Below are 20,825 nucleotides of genomic sequence, written 5' to 3'. Positions count from 1 at the left end.
GCGGAGCACAGGCTCCGGACACGCAAGCTCAGCGGCCATGGCTCACGGGCCCAACCACTCCGTGGGACGTGGGATCTTCCCGGACCGGGGCACGAACCCGTATCCCCTGCATTGGCAGGCGGACTCTCAACCACTGCGCCACCAGGGAAGCCCCCCTTTACTGTTTTGAGGATCAGTTAATGGAGGGAAAGTTGCTTAAGCTGTGGGTGCTACAAACACCAAAGGGGTTATTATCGACCTTAACCCAGTTCTGTTGAATGAGTAACCAACCAACACCCCCCCCTACCACCACCCCGCAAGTTTTTATCTTCTGTAGCTAGGAGGATTTAGTGTCGTTATTTGCTCCTGGGGATGACTGACTACCAGTTTCCATGAACCCAGACTAATCAACCAGAATCCACCAGGGGAAGATTTAAAACAACTGGTCCCTGTGCAGTGGGGTGCTGTCCCCTTCCCAAGCTCTGGGGATCCTGGAGACATGAAGTAACTTGGGATTTGTCTCATGATCTTCACCTTCTGGGTTCAGTATCTGCTGCAAGAGCCGTGTAGAAGGATTGGCCCCTGTGTCACTCAGGGGGTTGCTGCTTCCTTCCCTCCCTCCCCAGATGTCATTTACACAGGGCACCTTGTCACCCAGGGGCTGGAAATTGATCGCCCTTCACTTCAGATCAGCTCTTCCCCCTTTCCTGTGTCCCTCCTATGGCACCCTCTTCCAAGGCTCAGTCCCCCCACCCTGTACTATGCAGAACTATCTACCCCCAAATGAGAAATCTTTAGAGGAGAGGACACTTGGCAGAAATCTTGAAATTATATTCATTTCTTTCAGCTTTTCCTCTCGTCTCTGAGAGCTTTAGCATCAGCATAGAAATCTGAGAGTTCATATAACACATTGAAAGTTCAGAAAGGGAAATTGATTTGCCCTGGTTGCGAAGGCGAAGGAAGGAACTGGGGTTGGAATAGCCCAAGTCACTCCCATTTTGGAAGTTGGTGCTCACACCTCCACGAACTTTTCTGGAGGAAGGCTCTAAACACCCAGCTGGGCTTGGCCAAAGTGCCTCTGCTGCCTCTTCAAGCACAGTTTCTTTCAGGCAATTTTTGGGTTTATTTTATCACATAAGATTTGATGGATTTGTACAAAATATTTGGAACCTGTAAGACCTTAAAAACTAAGCTTCAAAGAAGAAAAAAGTCTTAATCAAACATTCTGGAACATTTTGTGGTTATTCATTCTGTGTTGCACAATGCCTCTTTTGCTATCTTCAGGGAGGTACCTGAAGTTTGCAAGGCCCACTTTTAGCTAAAAGTGCTTGCGGAGCATGTGGAAGCATTTATACGTAGCACACTTTTCAGCCACACCTTTCTAATTTGCCCCTACAGAGTTAGTTTTGGCGGCCTAGCCACTTCATCACTAAAACCATTGCCAGCAACCTCTTCCCCTCAACCTCTCTTTTCCTCCACTCTGTCAATTCTCAGAAACACCAGACTGAGAAGACCTGCAAGATTTCAAACCCCCCAGTTGTGGGATTCCACACAGAACACATGAAGATGAGTTTCACGTACACCAGCTGTAGGAAGCACCAGCCTTAATGGCTTTTTGAGGTAGTTGGTGCACAGAGGCAGTAAACAAACTAATCTGTGATTGAGGATCTTGAAAAAAATGAGTGTGCCTGGTACTGTGCTTAGCAGGTGAGTATCACAGGTTGGAGGACCAGATACCATTTGAGAAAGAACGGTCTGGAAATGGATCCTCTAGTCATTGGTTCACTTATACAGTTATATTCAAGGAACATATGGTCAGTCACCCTTCTCTGTAGGGCAAGTCAAGCAAATTGCCTGACAACAGAGACTTGAGTGTAGCTGAAAGGTGCTCACATTTCTATGATGCCAATGGAAGCCTTGAACAAAGTTTGTATTTTATAGAAATAAGGACACTGTTATTCTCTAAGGCTTGATTATGAAGTTGGACTTAAGAAGAATTAAATCCTAAAATGGGGTCAGGATATAGAGGGAAAGAAAAGCATAAAAATCTCCATGCAAATTGTAAGAACAATGTCATAGTAGGCTCTCAATAACTGTTATTTTGCAGACGATGTTAAGCAAAATCTCATTATTGGAATAGAAAAAGAAATTTTCCCTTTCTACCTAGAATGAGAATCTCCAAATCATCTAAGAGTCAAGTTACTAAATAAATATGAGTGAATTCCTGGGAAGAATTCCAGCCTGAACCTCTCAGGACCACTCCAATTAGAAACATTTATAAAGTATTCACTCTAAGACTGGAACTGTGAAGACTTCAGCCGCCTTTAGCTAATCATCATTACCTTTAATGGGTCTCATATTGGTGGTGGGCAAGGAGGTGATGAGTGAATGTAATGATTGCTTTTGGAGCTGCTGGTATTATCTATTGCCTACATGTTATCTCCTTAGGTTGACTGTTCCAGCTCTGAATCAGTGACGGGCCAGCTCCAGCACCAATATTCCACAATTCCTGTGACCTGGTTTCCTCTTTCACTTTACAGGTATGGGACTTATTCACATGGACATTTTAAGAAGCTGGGGATTCCTGGGCCAAGACCTCTGCCTTATTTTGGAAATGTTCTGTCCTACCGAAAGGTGTGTGTTGTTTGAGCTCCAGCTTTGCTTCTTTTTTGTTTTTGTTTTTGTGGTATGTGGGCCTCTCACTGTTGTGGCCTCTCCCGTTGCGGAGCACAGGCTCCGGTTGCGCAGGCTCAGCGGCCATGGCTCATGGGCCCAGCCGCTCCATGGCATGTGGGATCTTCCCAGACCGGGGCACGAACCCGTGTCCCCTGCATCGGCAGGTGGACTCTCAACCACTGCGCCACCAGGGAAGCCCAGCTTTGCTTCTTATGGTGGCAAATCTCAGCTGAATAATATAGTAAAACTGCCCCTCCTCAGGAGGAAGTTCTGAGGTTACACACTTTCCAGAAATATCATGGGCCCCACCCAGCACACGGCCAATTTTACAGCACACCTCTATGTTTAGCTGTTAGGAGCCTCAGGTTTTGCGGCCTCAGACAGCCCAGCTCTCTAGCTGATTTACACAGGACTTGATGTTCCATCTGGTGAGTATTGTGAAGGGATTTTCTTTCTGCCAGGTGCAGATTCCCAGGAAGGCACCATCCCCTTAGTATTAGGAGAAAAGCATGAAGAGGGTGCCTGGTCGTGGCTTATTAAGCTGCATACACTACAGTCAGGCTTTCCTGTTGGTAGCATAAGCTCTGGGTAGCATTTTTTTCTTCCTCCTGGATTGCTTGGTAACTTCAGTTTCTAACGCAGTCTGAGTATTCAATGTTGGGTAATTTGCACATACTTGAATTATCTCAAGAACTACTAATGCCTGCAGTTATTTCTGTGGCTCTACTCCATTTTTGCTAATCCTGACATCTTTTGTGTTTCGAGGGGTAGAGCAAGAGCTTTTTGCTTTACTTCTGTGCCTCCAAAGAAAGCACATTATGGATGCATCTGAGCAGTGAGTAGGTATAACAGAGACAAGATGGTGGTTGCCTAGTTACTTCAGGTATTTAATCACTAAATAAGTTGTGGGGTTTAAAAAAAAAGTAAAGCAGAATCACATATACAAAATTACTAGAAAGGGTATGATTTGACAAAATTATTAAAAATTGAACTGAACTCAATAGAATGTACTAGGTGGCATATGGACTATGAATTCTGGCCAAGCCTTGATATTAATCCAGCTCTGATGCCTTGCCCAGGGCCTGGCCCCTGAAATGAAGGTCATGAGCTACGTCCATGTGTCCAGGGGGCAGAGCCTTGTGTGCACGCTGCTCTCTGGCTCAGATTTCCTTTCCTGCAGACATAAGGCTTCTTTCTCAGATCCTGATTCTCCCAACTGAGGTCTTCATTGTCTCATTACTGCTTGTGAACTTCATGAACTTTTTTCTCTCCGAAAAAGCAATAATTTATTTTCCACCTTTCCCGGATGAACTCCTTAGTAGATGCACTCCAAGACTCATGTTTCTGAGACCTTCATTTTCATAGGTAAACCATCAAATATCACAGCAGAAACTTAGTAACAGGAAGTTTGTTTTCCTTTAAGCAACAGAGGGAAAATTCAGGGCAAGTGTTTTCATTGGTGTTGTTGTTTGTAGTTGTGGTAACTCCCCATCTTTTCTGTGTTGAGCTGGAAAACTAGAAGGTGATCTACTTTGTCATTCATTCATTCATTTATTTTCTCACTCAACACACACCCCTTAGACTTACTTAAATCTGCTGGACTAAAAAGGTCGCTGGTGTCTTTAACTTTCTAATTCTTCTAGAAATCTAGAGAGGGCTCATGAGATAAACGAAAAGGCTGCTTAACAAGGAGATGAAAGTGTGTACAGGCCGATCTAACTTACCCTTCGCTTTAGTTTTCTCACGAAAGACAAGGAGGTACTTAGTATTCACAGGCAAAGGTAAGCATTTAGTATCTGTAATAGTTAGAGAAAATGCAAGAGTGATTTAAAATTCTCTGTTCCAGTATCTCCTTTTATTCCCTTCATTTCCCCTAAGAAGTCTCTGAATATGAGCTTCCTTCCAACTGCCAGTGGAAAATAGTAAGCCTGATTTCATGGGTTTCAAGGTATTTTTGTCCCCAAAAGAGGTAGGGTTCAATACATTTAGTTTAATAATTTAATTTTGTTTCTCCTTGCAGGGTGTTTTGGAGTTTGACAATGGATGTTTTAAAAAGTATGGAAAAATGTGGGGGTGAGTATTCTGGAAAGTTCCATTGAATAGACTTGTTATGATGTGGCGCCCCCTCTGTGATATGGAAGACAATCTCAGTCCAGAGCTTCTTGGGATGAAGTCTATTGTAAAGCTTTGGAGTCTTGTTCTTTCTACCAGGGAGCCCAGGTGTCAGCCAGGTGTCTAGGTCTACAGTCTGAATTAGGCCTGGAGATTTGCAGGTCATCACTTTTCTCCAGACTTTGAGGCCCAGGGACTCCTAACATCGCTTTCTGTCCAGTGTCACTCTTCCCCCCTTCTCCATTTTTCTTTCCTTAGGTTGCATTTAATTGCATAAAATGCATTATTCCAGAACATTCTAATATGTGCCCATAAATGCATTTTTTTACCCTTTCCCACATGATTCACTTTTAATTAAAAGCCAAGAATCCTTTATTTAAGTTTTGCATTTAATATGTCCTTTTGGAAAAAGGGCTGGGGGTTACAGGTAAAGAAAATAGGAAACAATTTCTTCTCAGCTTTTTACATTCTCTACAAGTATGGAGGTTTTTTTGCTATTGTTTTTAATTTTCAGCCAAGACTTTCCAATGTAATTGTATTCAATTATTGTTTTATCTACTATTTTTCTCTGACTTTGAAGAGATGTGGGATATATCTAACCCAGAGTGTGTCATGTGGGCTCACAGATTTTAGGAGTTTTGTAGGTTTGATGAGAGCAGTTGGAGAGGTATAATGTAGTGACTATTTGCCAAAAGGAAGTGGGAGAAGGCTCTGCCTCTCTGTACCTCTTCATCTTCTCTGATCAAGTCCTCGGAAACCATAGGGCCCTGCTGAGTTGCCATGGCCCCAAAAGTCAGTGTGATTGAGTGGACAGAACACATAGCCGTGGATCACTACTGGACCAGCTCCAACTGCCCCTCCAACATTTAATACTTGTGAGCTCTGGACAGAGTCACTTTTTCATGGTGGATCCCACTTCTCTCATTAGAAAATGGTTCTCATGCTTGGGTGTAAATGAGAACCACCTGGGAGAACTTGTTATAAATACAGAACTTTGACCCCACCCATCAGCATACCAAATCAATATGATCTGGGATAGGGCCAAAAATCTGAATTTTAACTGATAATGTAAGAAATACTAAGGCTGGAGTGACATCTGAATATAAAGTGTCACCCCAAACCACTATCCCTTCTTCACCCAGGTGTTTTTGAAAAAACATGATGGGAAAAAGGGAATCATCCAAGTAATACGGTCAATCAGGTGGAAGAGCAGATTAAGTGCCTCCTCAATCCCTTCTGTCACTGCTTCAGCACTAAATGCACATGACACCCACTTAAACCCTCTGAGTTTTAGAAATTTTGGGAGGGGGAAATAATGCACTGGTTCTCATCCATTTTTATATGTGATCACAAAACCATCTGAAATTCCTGTGTGAAGTCAAAGGAATAATAGGTAACATGTAGAAAACCTTCCATTGTGTTCTAGCCATTGCAAACGATTGATAGAGGAAACAAAATGCCGGAAGACAGTGTGATTAACTTAGAGTCAACCTCATGCCAGTGGCCCATTCCCATGAACGGGCATCCTGACAGTCAGGAGATCAGGCCAAATTGGGATGTATCACATCTGAGGAGTTGGCTTTATGTGGTTAGGTGGGTCAAACGTAGGCCTGCCCTGCTGCTAATGGCTGTCACCTACACGGAGCCTGAGGCCCACTTGGGACCCATGTCGAAGAATAAATATAAGTAATGAAAAGAAAATATTTTAAAAATGAATTATACATGCTCCTCTGAATTTCTTTATTCTCTTTGTCCTTTTGTTTCAAATTTTTCTAACCTTGATGCTACCAAGGATATCTCCTTATTAGTTAATATAATATTTCCTTTTAAAAATTATGAACTAGAAAGCAAATTTTAGAAATTAGAGCAGAGAAAATCTTTCATAATCCCACTCTCACTTGTGGAGTATTCCAAGTCTTCTTCCATTTGCAGACACATTTTACATATTTATGATCAGTGTGTCTATAAGTTTCATAGGCCTTTTTCATGCTTTTGATATATCTTCAAAAATGAGTGGGTGGACTCTCCTTAATTAATTAGTTTTTTCATTCTTAGACAATTTACTTGCCTTCAATTATTTACTAAGCTAACTTCCTTCTTGATAATGAAATATTTTAAACCTATAAAAGTTATGGAGAATGGCATAGGAAATACCCATGTAAACAACACCTAGACTTAACAAATGTTCTAGTGTTATTTCTAACCATGATCTCTAGGAGTAAGGATTATGTAGTGTCAGGATGAGAGTCTGGACTTAAGCTGTGAGTCCAGCTGCAGAAACCGGATCATTAAATTTAATCACATCTCTTTTCCCTAAACAATTTTAACCACTTCTCTTTCCCCTACACAGGTGTTATGAAGGTCAACAGCCTCTGTTGGTTATCACAGATCCAGACATAATCAAAACAGTGCTAGTGAAAGAATGTTATTCTGTCTTCACAAACCGGAGGGTAAGCATCCATTTTTTAAGTTTAAATATTATTTATTTATTAAATATTTATTCTGTAATAATTATAAATTCACAGGATATTGTCAAAAGAGAAAAATACAGGAAGGTGCTGTGAAGGAAACCCTTCATCCTGTTTCCCCCAAAGGTTAATATCTTGCATAATTATAGTACAGTATCAAAGTAGGAAAATGACATTGATACTATCCACATAGCTTATTCAGATTTTATCAGTTTTATGTGCATTCATTTGGTGTGAGTGTGTGTGTGTTACTCTATGAAAATTTATCATAGATGTAGATTTGTGTAACTACCACCACAATCAATGTATAGAAATGTTACTTCCCCATCAGTCTCCCTCTAACCATTCTTTTATAGTCACAGTGAGTAGCTTGTCTTTTCCTCTTACCAGGGTCTTAGTAGAGCAATTTTTTTTGTATTTTTATAGTTTATTATTTTATCCATACTAAAACACTTCATGAAATCACTTACTGTTTTTTTTTAACATCTTTATTGGAGTATAATTGCTTTACAATGGTGTATTAGTTTCTGCTTTATAACAAAGTAAATCAGTTATACATACACATATGTCCCCATATCTCTTCCCTCTTGCATCTCCCTCCCTCCCACCCTTCCTATCCCACCCCTCTAGGTGCTCACAAAGCACGGAGCTGATCTCCCTGTGCTATGCGGCTGCTTCCCACTAGCTATCTATTTTACGTTTGGTAGTGTATATATGTCCATGCCACTCTCTCACTTTGTCCCAGCTTACCCTTCCCCCTCCCTGTATCCTCAAGTCCATTCTGTAGTAAGTCTGCATCTTTATTCGCATCTTGCCCATAGGTTCTTCGTGATCATTTTTTTTTAGATTCCATATATATGTGTTAGCATACAGTCTTTCTGACTTACTTCACTCTGTATGACAGTCTCTAGGTCCATCCACCTCACTACAAATAACTCAGTTTTGTTCCTTTTTATGGCTGAGTAATATTCCATTGTATATATGTGCCACACCTTCTTTATCCATTCATCTGTTGATGGATGGTTTGGTTGCTTCCATGTCCTGGCTATTGTAAAAAGAGTTGCAATGAACATTTTGGTACATGACTCTTTTTGAATTATGGTTTTCTCAGGGTATATGCCCAGTAGTGGGATTGCTGGGTCGTATGGGAGTTCTATTTTTAGTTTTCTAAGGAACCTCCATACTGTTCTCCATAGTGGCTGTATCAATTTACATTCCCACCAACATTGCAAGAAGCTTCCCTTTTCTTCACACCCTCTCCAGCATTTATTGTTTCTAGATTTTTTGATGATGGCCATTCTGACTGGTGTGAGATGATATCTCATTGTAGTTTTGATTTGCATTTCTCTAATGATTAATGATGTTGAGCATTCTTTCATGTGTTTGTTGGCAGTCTGTATATCTTCTTTGGAGAAATGTCTATTTAGGTCTTCTGCCCATTTTTGGATTGGGTTGTTTGTTTTTTTGTTATTGAGCTGCATGAGCTGCCTGTAAATTTTGGAGATTAATCCTTTGTCAGTTGCTTCATTTGCAAAAGATCTTGCTGTGATTTATGTCAAAGAGTGTTCTTCCTATGTTTTCCTCTAAGAGTTTTATGGTGTCTGGTCTTACATTTAGGTCTTTAATCCATTTTGAGTTTATTTTTGTGTATGGTGTTAGGAAGTGTTCTAATTTCATTCTTTTACATGTAGCTGTCCAGTTTTCCCAGCACCACTTATTGAAGAGGCTGTCTTTTCTCCATTGTATATCCTTGCCTCCTTTGTCATAGATTAGTTGACCATAGGTGCGTGGGTTTATCTCTGGGATTTCTATCTTGTTTCATTGGTCTATGTTTCTGTTTTTGTGCCAGTACCATATTGTCTTGATTACTGTAGCTTTGTAGTATAGTCTGAAGTCAGGGAGTCTGATTCCTCCAGCTCCATTTTTTTCCCCTCAAGACTCTTTTGGCTATTTGGGGTCTTTTGTGTCTCCATACAAATTAAGATTATTTTGTTCTAGTTCCATAAAAAATGCCATTGATAATTTGATAGGGATTGCATTGAATCTGTAGATTGCTTTGGGTAGTATAGTCATTTTCACAATATTGATTCTTCCAATCCAAGAACATGGTATATCTCGCCATCTGTTGGTATCATCTTTAATTTCTTTCATCAGTGTCTTACAGTTTTCTTCATACAGGTCTTTTGTCTCCCTAGGTAGGTTTATTCCTAGGTATTTTATTCTTTTTGTAGCAATGGTAAATGGGAGTGTTTCCTTAATTTCTCTTTCAGATTTTTCATCATTAGTGTATAGGAATGCAAGAGATTTCTGTGCATTCATTTTGTATCCTGCAACTTTACCAAATTCATTGATTAGCTCTAGTAGTTTTCTGGTGGCATCTTTAGTATAGTATCATGTCATCTATGTATAGTATCAGGTCATCTGCAAACAGTGACAGTTTTACTTCTTCTTTTCCAATTTGTATTCCTTTTATATCTTTTTCTTCTCTGATTGCCGTGGCTAGGACTTCCAAAACTATGTTGAATAATAGTGGTGAGAGTGGACATCCTTGTCTTGTTCCTGATCTTAGAGGAAATGCTTTCAGTTTTTCACCATTGAGCATGATGTTTGCTGTGGGTTTGTCATATATGGCCTTTGTTATGTTGAGGTAGGTTCCCTCTATGCCAACTTTCTGGAGAGTTTTTATCATAAATGGGTGGTGAATATTGTCAAAAGCTTTTTCTGCATCTATTGAGATGATCATATGGTTTTTATCCTTCAATTTGTTAATATGGTGTATCACATTGATTGATTTGCATATATTGAAGAATCCTTGCATCCCTGGAATTAACCCCACTTGATCATGGTGTATGATCCTTTTAATATGTTGTTGGATTCTGTTTGCTAGTATTTTGTGGAGGATTTTTGCATCTATATTCATCAGTGATATTGGAATGTAATTTTCTTTCTTTGTAGTATCTTTGTCTGGTTTTGGTATGAGGGTGATGGTGGCCTCATAGAATGAGTTTGGGAGCATTCCTTCCTCTGCAATTTTTTGGAAGAGTTTGAGAAGGATGGGTGTTAGCTTTTCTCTAAATGTTTTGTTTTTTTGTTTTTTTTTTGCAGTACATGGGCCTCTCAGTGTTGTGGCCTCTCCTGTTGCGGAGCACAGGCTCCGGACATGCAGGCTTAGCGGTCATGGCTCATGGGCCCAGCGGCTCTGCAGCATGTGCGATCCTCCCAGACTGGGCCATGAACCCGTGTCCCCTGCATTGGCAGGCAGACTCTCAACCACTGTGCCACCAGGGAAGCCCTGTTGGAAGATTTTTAATCACAGTTTCAATTTCTTTACTTGTGATTGGTCTGTTCATATTTTCTATTTCTTCCTGGTTTAGTCTTGGAAGGTTATACCTTTCTAAGAATTTGTCCATTTCTTCCAGGTTGTCCATTTTATTGGCATAGAGTTGCTTGTAGTAGTCTCTTAGGATGCTTTGTATTTCTGTGGTGTCTGTTGTAACTTCTTCTTTTTCATTTCTAATTTTATTGATTTGAGTCCTCTCCCTCTTTTTCTTGATGAGTCTGGCTAATGGTTTATCAATTTTGTTTCTCTTCTCAAAGAACCAGCTTTTAGTTTTATTGATCTTTACTATTGTTTTCTTTGTTTCTATTTCATTTATTTCTGCTCTGATCTTTATGATTTCTTTCCTTCTGCTAACTTTGGGTTTTATTTGTTCTTCTTTCTCTAGTTCCTTTAGGTGTAAGGTTAGATTGTTTATTTGAGATTTTTCTTCTTTCTTGAGGTAGGCTTGTATAGCTATAAACTTCACTCTTAGAGCTGCTTTTGCTGCATCCCATAGGTTTTGGATCATCGTATTTTTGTTGTCATTTGTCTCTAGGTATTTTGTGATTTCCTCTTTGATTTCTTCAGTGATCTCTTGGTTATTTAGTAATGTATTGTTTAGCCTCCATGTGTTTGTGTTTTTTACATTTTTTTCCCTGTGATTGATTTCTAATCTCATAGTGTTGTGGTCAGAAAAGGTACTTGATATGATTTCAATTTTCTTAAATTTACTGAGGCTTGATTTGTGACCCAAGCTGTGATCTATCCTAGAGAATGTTCCGTGCACACTTGAGAAGAAAGTGTAATCTGCTGTTTTTGGATGGAATGTCCTGTAAATATCAATTAAATCTATCTGGTCTGTTGTGTCGTTTAAAGCTTGGGTTTCCTTATTAATTTTCTGTTTGGATGATTTGTCCATTGGTATAAGTGAGGTGTTAAAGTCCCCCACTATTATTGTGTTACTGTTGATTTCCTCTTTTATAGCTGTTAGCAGTTCCCTTATGTATGGAGGTGCTCCTATGTTGGGTGCACATATATTTATAATTGTTATATCTTCTTCTTGGATTGATCCCTTGATCATTATGTAGTGTCTTTCCTTGTCTCTTGTAACATTCTTTATTTTAAAGTCTATTTTATCTGATATGAGTATTGCTACTCCAGCTTTCTTTTGATTTCCATTTACATGGAATATCTTTTTCCATCCCCTCACTTTCAGTTTGTATGTGTCCCTAGGTCTGAAGTGGGTCTCTTGTAGATGGCATATATATGGGTCTTGTTTTTGTATCCATTCAGCAAGTCTGTGTCTTTTGGTTGGAGCATTTAATCCATTCATGTTTAAGGTAATTATTGGTATGTATGTTCCTATGACCATTTTCTTAATTGTTATGGGTTTGTTTTTGTAGGTCCTTTTCTTCTCTTGTGTTTCCCACTTAGAGAAGTTCCTTTAGCATTTGTTGTAGAGCTGGTTTGGTGGAGCTGAATTCTCTTAGAGTTTGCTTGTCTGTAAAGCTTTTGATTTCTCCATCGAATCTGAATGAGATCTTTGCCAGGTAGAGTAATCTTGGTTGTAGGTTCTTCCCTTTCATCACTAAGTATATCATGCCACTCCCTTCTGGCTTGTAGAGTTTCTGCTGAGAGATCAGCTGTTAACCTTATGTATGTTATTTGTCGTTTTTCCCTTGCTGCTTTCAATAATTTTTCTTTGTCTTTAATTTTTGCCAAATTTTGCAATTTGATTACTATGTGACTCAGCATGTTTCTCCTTGGGTTTATCTTGTATGAGACTCTCTGCACTTCCTGGACTTGGGTGGCTGTTTCCTTTCCCATATTAGGGAAGTTTTCGACTTATAATCTCTTCAAATATTTTCTCAGGTCATTTCTCTCTCTCTTCTCCTTCTGGGATCCCTATAATGCGAATGTTGTTGCATTTAATGTTGTTCCAGAGGTCTCTTAGGCTGTCTTCATTTCTTTTCATTCTTTTTTCTTTATCCTGTTCCATGGCAGTGAATTCCACCATTCTGTCTTCCAGACCACTTATCTGTTCTTCTGCCTCAGTTATTCTGCTATTGATTCCTTCTAGTGTAGTTTTCATTTCAGTTATTTTATTGTTCATCTCTGTTTGTTTGTTCTTTAATTCTTCTAGGTCTTTGTTAAACATTTCTTGTATCTTCTCAATCTTTACCTCCATTTTTTTCCCGAGGTCCTGGATCATCTTCACTATCATTATTCTGAATTCTTTTTCTGGAAGGTTGCTTATCTCCACTTCTTTTAGTTGTTTTTCTGGGGTTTTATCTTGTTCCTTCATCTGATACACAGCCCTCTGCCTTTTCATCTTGTCTATCTTTCTGTGAATGTAGTTTTTGTTCCACAGGCTGCAGGATTGTACTTCTTCTTGCTTCTGCTTTCTGCCCTCTCCAGATAGATATTTCTTTGGAGCTTCAAGAATAGGCTCCCAGATCTGGTTAATCACCTTGGGACAGTGCCAATAAGCCTCTATGTTTTTCTTTTGACTGTAGTCTTTTGGTCCAATGGGAATTATGAAAAATGCCATCTCTCTGTCTGAGGATGAACAATGGAAGAGAATACGTTCGTTGTTGTCTCCAGCCTTCACCAGCGGAAAGCTCAAGGAGGTAAGAAAAGAAGAAGACTTTCAACTAGAAACTTAAGGAATGACTCTAGGGACAGGTAGAAAATAAGATCATAGTCCCTTTCCAAAGAGAAGTCTGCTGAATTTGAGTTTTCTAATGATGGTCTTTTATCTTTACATCCTAGAAGATACATTTTAAGATTCCTTATAAAATGCCACTTACTGCTCCATGCTTGGGAAAGCCAGGTCCTTCTAGGACTTGAGTCTGCATTTAACTTCAGGTGATGTTGTACTTTGTATCTAGATGTTCCCCATCATTAGCCAGATTGGAGATATGTTGGTGAGGAACCTGAAGAAGGAAGCAGAGAAAGGCAAGCCAATCAACATGAAAGAGTAAGTAGGGGTGAAGATGCTGGTACCTGAGCTCCATTGAGACCCTCCAGCTGCCTGCCATGGAGCCAGATTCCCACTGCTGAGTTACTGTAGTGACCAGACAGAAGTAAGTGTGTGGTGGTACCACTCCAGTGGGCCACGCCAGAATGAGTGGTGGCTCGCCAAAGAAAGCAGGGCAGCCGGGAGAGAAAGGGTCTTCTCCTGTGTACATGAGCCAGGATGAACTTATCTGCTTAACTGTCATTTTGGATATTCTGGAAGACAAAAACACATAGTTTAGAAAGGAGAAACATTGTTGTGCACAGTACTGAGTGTAGAGGGCGTGGAGCGGAGGTGGGGAAGGCTCTTCATATATATTGGCAGGCAGTGCACTGGGCAGGAATGTTACAGTATGGAACTTGAAACAAATTAATCTCTCCACAGTTTTCCTGAGGAAAATGCTAAATATTAATTCTTAACCACCATTTGTTCTTCCTTCAGCCTCAAAGAGAGAAGGCCCTGTACAGGCTATGGGTAGAGTGATCATAGCATTTGTTGTCTAAACTGAGATTTTTTTTTTTTAATTCTGCTATAACAACAGGTATAAACTGAGAATGTCCCGGGAAAACTGAGGACATAAGATCACTTAGCAATGGGATTCCCTAAGTCAAATTTGGAGTAATTTATTATTTTTTTAACTAGAAATATTTTTAGTTCTTACATTTCACAGAAATGAGTCTGCCCTCGGGGCAACCACAGACCACTGGAGTTGAGGAAGTGTGGGTCTTTCAGGATCCTTAGCTGGGGTGTAAGACAGTGAGGGATGATGTTCCTGGCAACTCAGAACAGGGTGCTGCTGTTCTGTAATTCACTGAAGAGGAATCAGCTCTGAGCACAGGTTCTGTGATGAGGCAAGACCCAGATCAACGTCCGCTTTCTTGACTCCCCCAGGATGAGTTAATTTTACACCCTTGGTTCTGCTCAGACACAGTCCTTATACACCTATTATTGCCTGTAGTCAAAACACACTACTGTACTTTGTCTGATTATGGGTGTCTATCCCTTTATGACTGAGCTCCTTGAGTTTGTGGGGGGACGTCTAACTTGCCTTAGTGTCCCCAGCCCTCCTGGCACTGGGCCAGCTGCATCACTGGCGCCTCAGACACACCTCATGCGTGAGTGATAGTAGCATAGACTCTTCCATGGACCAACAGGTGCTTCTCAAAGAGTGTTGCTCTTTGCCTGCCTTGTCTGGGCATCTGATTTTACATGCACTTCTTGTTATATGTGTTGGGTAAGGAGAGTAAAGAGGTGTTGATTTTAGTTGCTCATATCTTTCTCTACTCAGCTTGTTTGGGGCCTACAGCATGGATGTGATTACTGGCACAGCATTTGGAGTGAACATTGATTCCCTCAACAACCCACAAGATCCCTTTGTGGAATACAGCAAGAAGATCTTAAAATTTAATCTCCTCTCTCCATTAAGTTTCTCAATACGTATGTGGACTACTTTATTCCTTCTTCCATCCCTCCTTCCCTCCCTCCTTTCGTCCCTCTCCACCTTTCTTCCTTTATCTTTCTTTTTTTTTAACTATTTATTTATTTTTGGCTGAATTGGGTCTTCATTGATGCATGCAGGCTTTCTCTGGTTGTGGCAAGCGGGGGCTACTCTTTGTTGTGGTGCGCTGGCTTCTCATTGTGGTGGCTTCTCTTGTTGTGGAGCTTGGGCTCTAGGCGTGTGGGCTTCAGTAGTTGTAGCACATGGGCTCAGTAGTTGTGGCTCGTGGGCTCAGTAGTTGTGGCACATGGGCTTAGTTGCTCCGCAGCATGTGGGATCTTCCTGGACCAGGGCTTGAACCCATGTCGCCTGCATTGGCAGGTGCATTCTTAACCACTGTGCCACCAGGGAAGCCCTATCTTTCTTTTTAAAATAATAGCTTTATTGAGATACAATTCACATGCCATATAATGCACCACTGTAAAATGTATAATTCATTGGTTTTTACATCCTACCTATCCATCAACAGATGAAATGGACAGGCAAAATATATACAACATTCAGTATGCACAACTGGATATTGTATGTGTGTGTGTGTGTACATATACACACACATATATATGTGTGTATATATACATATATATATGAGAAAACCAGGTTCTTCTAGGACTTGAGTCTCCATATATATACACATATACATATACATATACACACACACACGTACATACACACACACACATACACAATTGAATATTATTCACCCAGAAGAGGAAGAAAATCCTGCCATTTGCAACAAAGTGGAAGGACCTAGAGGGTATTACGTTAAATGAAATAAGTCAAACAGAGAAAGGCAAATACTTATATGTAGAATTAAAAAAAACTAAACTAAAAAAAGAAGAAGAAGAAGAAGAAAACCAAACTCATAGAAAAACAAGATCAGATTTTTGGTTACCAGAGGTGTGGGTTGAGTGGTGGGAGAATTGGATAAAAGTGGTCAAAAGGTATAAATATTCAGTTGTAACATAAAAAGTACTGAAAGTGTAATGTACAATGTGAGTATAGTTAACACTGCTGTATGATATATTTGTACATTACTAAGAAAGTAGATCGTAACAGTTCTCATCACAAGGGAAGATATTTTTTTGTACCTATATGAGGTGAGGAATGTTAACTAAACTTATGGGGTTAATTTCACAATATACGTATGTTAAGTCATTATGCTGTACCCAAACTAATACCATACTGTATCTCAACTATAACTCAGTAAAGTTGAAAAAAAAAGAGTTTTAGTACATTCAAAGATATGTGCAACCATCACTACAGTCAATTGTTGCACATTTTTGTCAACTCACAAGCCCTGTACCTAACTATAACCTGTCACTCCTCTTAGCCCTAAGCAACCACTAATCTACTTCCTACCTCTATAGATTTGCTTATTCTGGACACTTCGTATAGATGGAATCATATATGTGGGCTTTTGTGGCTGGCTTCTTTCACTTATCATGATGTTTTCGAGGGTAATCTAAATTGTAGCATATATCAGTACTTCATTTCTTTGTATGGCCAAATAATATCCCATTATATGGACATTCTGCATTTTGTTTATCCATTCATCAGTTGACAGACACTTGGGTCATTTCCAGCTTTCAGCTATTATGAACAGTGCTGCTATGCCCATTCATGTACAAGTTTTCGTTTAAATACCTGTTTTCAATTCTTTGGGTATGTAGTCAGAGGTGAAATTGCTGAGTTATATAGTAACTGTGTTTAACTTATAAGTAACTGCCAAACTGTTACCCCACAATCTTTTTTAGATAAATGTCTATTCAAATATTTTGCCCATTTATAGTTGGATTATATTCAGTACTTCTGTTGTTGAGTTGTAAATGTTCATTTATATATTCTAGGTAAGAGTCCCTTATCAGACATGATTTGGAAAGTTTTTTTTTTTCCTTTCTGTAGGTGTCTCTTCACTTTCTTGATAGTTTGCTTTAAAGTGCAAAATTTTTTATTTTCATCATGCACAAATTCTTTATTTTCCTTTTTTTCCCTGTGCTTTTGGTGTCATGTCTAAGAATCCATTGCCAAATCTGAGGTCATGAAGATCTACCCATTGGTTTTCTTCTAAGAGTTGTACAGTTTTAGCTCATATGTTTAGGTCTTTGATTTATTTTGAGTTTATTTTTGTATATGGTGTAAGGTAAGGGTCTATTTCATTCTTTTGCATGTACCTATCCAGTTATCCCAGAACCTTTTATTAAAGACTATTTTGTCTCCATTGAATGGTCTTGTAACCCTTCTCAACATGCAGTTTACCATAGACAAGTGGATTTATTTCCAGAGTCTAAATTTTATTCTATTTATCTATATGTCCATTCTTATGCCAGTATGACATTGCCTTGATTATTATAGATTTATGATAAGTTTTGAAATCAGCAGTACGAGTCCTACAACTTAATTCTTTTTTTTTTTTTTTCGAAATTGTTTTGGCTCTTCTGTGCCCCTGGCAATTGCATATGAATTTTAAATTCAGCTTTTCAGTTTCTACAAAGAAGCCAGCCAGAATTCTGATAGGGAATGCATTAAATCTGTAGAGTTGCTGTCTTGACAATGTTTAGTGTTCTTATACATGTACATGGGATGTTTTTCATTTACTTAGATTTTCTTTATTTCAACAATATTGCAGTTTTCAGGGTAGATGTTTTGCACTTCTTTTGTTGACTTATTCCTAAATATTATTATTATTATTATTATTATTATAATATTTTTTTGTGGTACGCGGGCCTCTCACTGTTGTGGCCTCTCCCATTGCGGAGCACAGGCTCCGGACGCGCAGGCTCTGCGGCCATGGCTCACGGGCCCAGCCGCTCCGCGGCATGTGGGATCTTCCCCGACCGGGGCACGAACCTGTGTCCTTTGCATCGGCAGGCGGACTCTCAACCAATGCGCCACCAGGGAAGCCCTGAATATTCTTTTTTTTTATGTTATTATAAATAGAGTTATTTTCTTAATTTCACTTTTGGGTTATTTATTACAGTGTATAGAAATAGAATTGATTTTGTATATTGACCTTGTTTCCTGAAACCCTGTTTAAATTGTGTATTAGTTCTAATAAGATGTTAGTGGATTATTTAGGATTTTTTATATACAAGACCGTGTTATCTGATGGTAGAGGAGTTTTACTTCATTTTCTATATGGATGCACTTTATTTCCTTTTGTTGCCTAATTACCCTGGCTGGAACCTCTAGTACAGTGTGGAGTGGAAGTGATGAGAGAGGTTTCCTAGTCTTGTTCTTTTTTTTTCTTCTTTAAATTATACATATGTATTTTATTTACACTTTGTATTTGATATATTTCATGATAAACATTTCTTTTCCATCTTAACCATTTTTTAAGTGTGCAGTTCAGTGGTAGCAAATACTTTCACATCGTTGTGTAAAAATCACCTCTGTCCATCCCCATAACTGTTTTCAACTTGTGAAACTGAAGCTCTATACCCATTAAACAATAACTCCCTGTTATTCCTTGCCCCCAGCCCCTGGTAACCACCAGTCTACTTTCTGTCTTTATGATTTTCCTAGTCTTGTTCTTAAACTTAGGGAAAGTTTAAGCTTAGGGGAAGCATGCAGTCTTTCATTATTAAGTATAGTGTTAGCTTAGTTTTTCATAGATGCCTTTTCTAAAGTTGAGGAAATTCCCTTCTGTTCCTGTTTGTTGAGTATTTTTATCACAAGAGAGTGTTGGTTTTTGTCACATGCTTTTTATGCATCTATTAGATGATCATGTGGTCATTGTTTTTTATTCCTTTGACATGGTTTATTATAACACTTTGTATTCCTGGGATAAACCCCACTTGTTTATGGTGTGTATCACTTTTTATATGTTGTTAGATTCAGTTTGCTAGTATTCTGTTGAGGATTTGTGCACCCATGGTATAAGGTATGTTGGTCTGTAGCTTTCTTTACTTGTGCTGGTTTGATTGATTGATTAATTGATTGATTGTTTGATTGACTGATTGAAGCAAGGTATAGTGACTTTATTAGGAAAGCCAGTAGACCAGGAAGATTGTGGACTGCTGTTCCAAAGAACCATCTTATCCAATTTGCCTGGTTTTAGTACAGATTCATACAATTTGGAAGTGTTCCAACATCTTCCAATTTTTGGAAGAGTTTGTTAAAAAAATATGGTGTTAATTCTTTAAATATTTGGTAGTATTCACCATTGAAACCATTTAGACATGAGCTTCTTTGCCAAACTGTGGGTGGTTTCTTGATTACTAACTAAAACTTTGTACTTCTTATAGGTGTATCAGATTGTCTATTTCGTTTTAAGTCAGTTTCTATAGTTTGTGTCTTTCTAAGAATCCATCCATTTTATCTAAATTGTCTAATTTATTGCCATACTGTTGTTCATAGATTACTTTTTTGTATTGAAATAAAGTTAATTTACAATGTTGTGTTAGTTTCAAGTGTACAGCAAAGTGATTCAGCTATGCAGACACACACACGTATCTGTGTTCTTTTTTTAAAATTAATTAATTAATTTTTGGCTGCGATGGGTCTTTGTTGCCACGCGCGGGCTTTCTCTAGCTGCGGCGAGTGGGGGCTACTCTTCACTGTGGTGTGTGGGCTTCTCACTGTGGTGGCTTCTTTTGTTGCAGAGCATGGGGTCTAGGCACACGGGCTTCAGTAGTTGTGGCTCGCGGGCTCTAGAGCGCAGGCTCAGTAGTTGTGGCACAGGGGCTTAGTTGCTCTGAGGCATGTGGGATCTTCCCAGACCGGGGATCAAACCCGTGTCCCCTGAATTGGCAGGCGGATTCTTAACCACTGCACCACCAGGGAAGTCCTGTATACGTATTCTTTTTCAGATTCTTTTCCTATAGGTTATTACAAGTTATTGAGTGTATGTAGATTTCTTTATAGTCCTTTCCATTTTTAAAATGTCAGTAGCAATTTCTGATGCTAAAAATTTGAGTGTTTTCTCTTATTTTCTTGGCCAGTCTATCTAAAAAACCTTTTCAAAACATCAGCTTTTGTTTCCACTGATTTTTTTTCTCCATTGTTTTTTATTCTCCTGTTCATTATAGTTTCTTCACTTATCTTTACTATTTTCTACCTTCTGCTCACTTTATGTTTTGTTTGCTCTTCTCTTTTCAGTGTATTAAGGTGGAAATTTAGCTTCTTGATTTGAGATCTCTGTTCTTTTAATATCTAAGCATATAGCCATAAATATCTCTCTGAACACCACTTTTGCTCCATCCCATCAGTTTTGGTATACTGTATCTTCATTTTTATTCATCTAAAAGTAATTTCTGATTGCCTTTTGATATCTTCTGTAACCTATTGGGTATTTAAGTGTGTGTTATTTAATTTCCACATTTTTTTGTGTTTCCCAATTTTCTTTCTGTTATTGATTTCTAATTACATTCCATTGTGGTGGAAAGACATGCACCATATTATTTCTATCATGACTATTATTTTTTAAACTGCACAATTAATTGAAGTAACAGATTACAGTCTGGTTTATCCAAAGAGATGCTAGTCCAAGAATTAAAGGCCATGAGGTCCCAGAATGTAATCCAGTTCCTCTGGTCAATCCAAAGATGCAGAAGAGGCCACTGATCTCACTGCTGTAGTGATGGCCCCTATATGTGGACTTGGCCTTGCTCAGTCATTGGCTTTGAAGTCTGAGCAAAGGTCATAGAGGCAATGGGTCATGATCGAGTATCCTGGTGGTTTTACTTTTTTGATTGGTAGAGCAAATTATGATTGCTCCAAGTAAACTTTGCATTTTCACTGTGCTTCCTTTTATCT

At 39.1% G+C, this 20,825-nt stretch overlaps 1 protein-coding gene across 1 annotated transcript in view; it reads left to right on the top strand.

Annotated features, from left to right (window-relative positions):
- Positions 1-20,825, top strand: part of LOC103081108 (cytochrome P450 3A29-like) — a 41,985-nt gene that overhangs the window by 399 nt on the left and 20,761 nt on the right. Inside the window, exons 2-7 of the mRNA XM_007468879.1 lie at positions 2,520-2,613; positions 4,676-4,728; positions 7,118-7,217; positions 13,071-13,184; positions 13,446-13,534; positions 14,862-15,010. Of these exons, the coding sequence (XP_007468941.1) occupies positions 2,520-2,613; positions 4,676-4,728; positions 7,118-7,217; positions 13,071-13,184; positions 13,446-13,534; positions 14,862-15,010 (599 nt within the window). The remainder of the gene's footprint in view (positions 1-2,519; positions 2,614-4,675; positions 4,729-7,117; positions 7,218-13,070; positions 13,185-13,445; positions 13,535-14,861; positions 15,011-20,825) is intronic.

This window comes from Lipotes vexillifer, unplaced genomic scaffold (assembly GCF_000442215.2).
Source record: "Lipotes vexillifer unplaced genomic scaffold, Lipotes_vexillifer_v1.1 scaffold12, whole genome shotgun sequence".
Lineage (NCBI taxonomy): Eukaryota > Metazoa > Chordata > Mammalia > Artiodactyla > Lipotidae > Lipotes > Lipotes vexillifer.
Note: the sequence above shows the minus strand (reverse complement) of the source record. Positions and strands in the feature narration are given on the sequence as shown.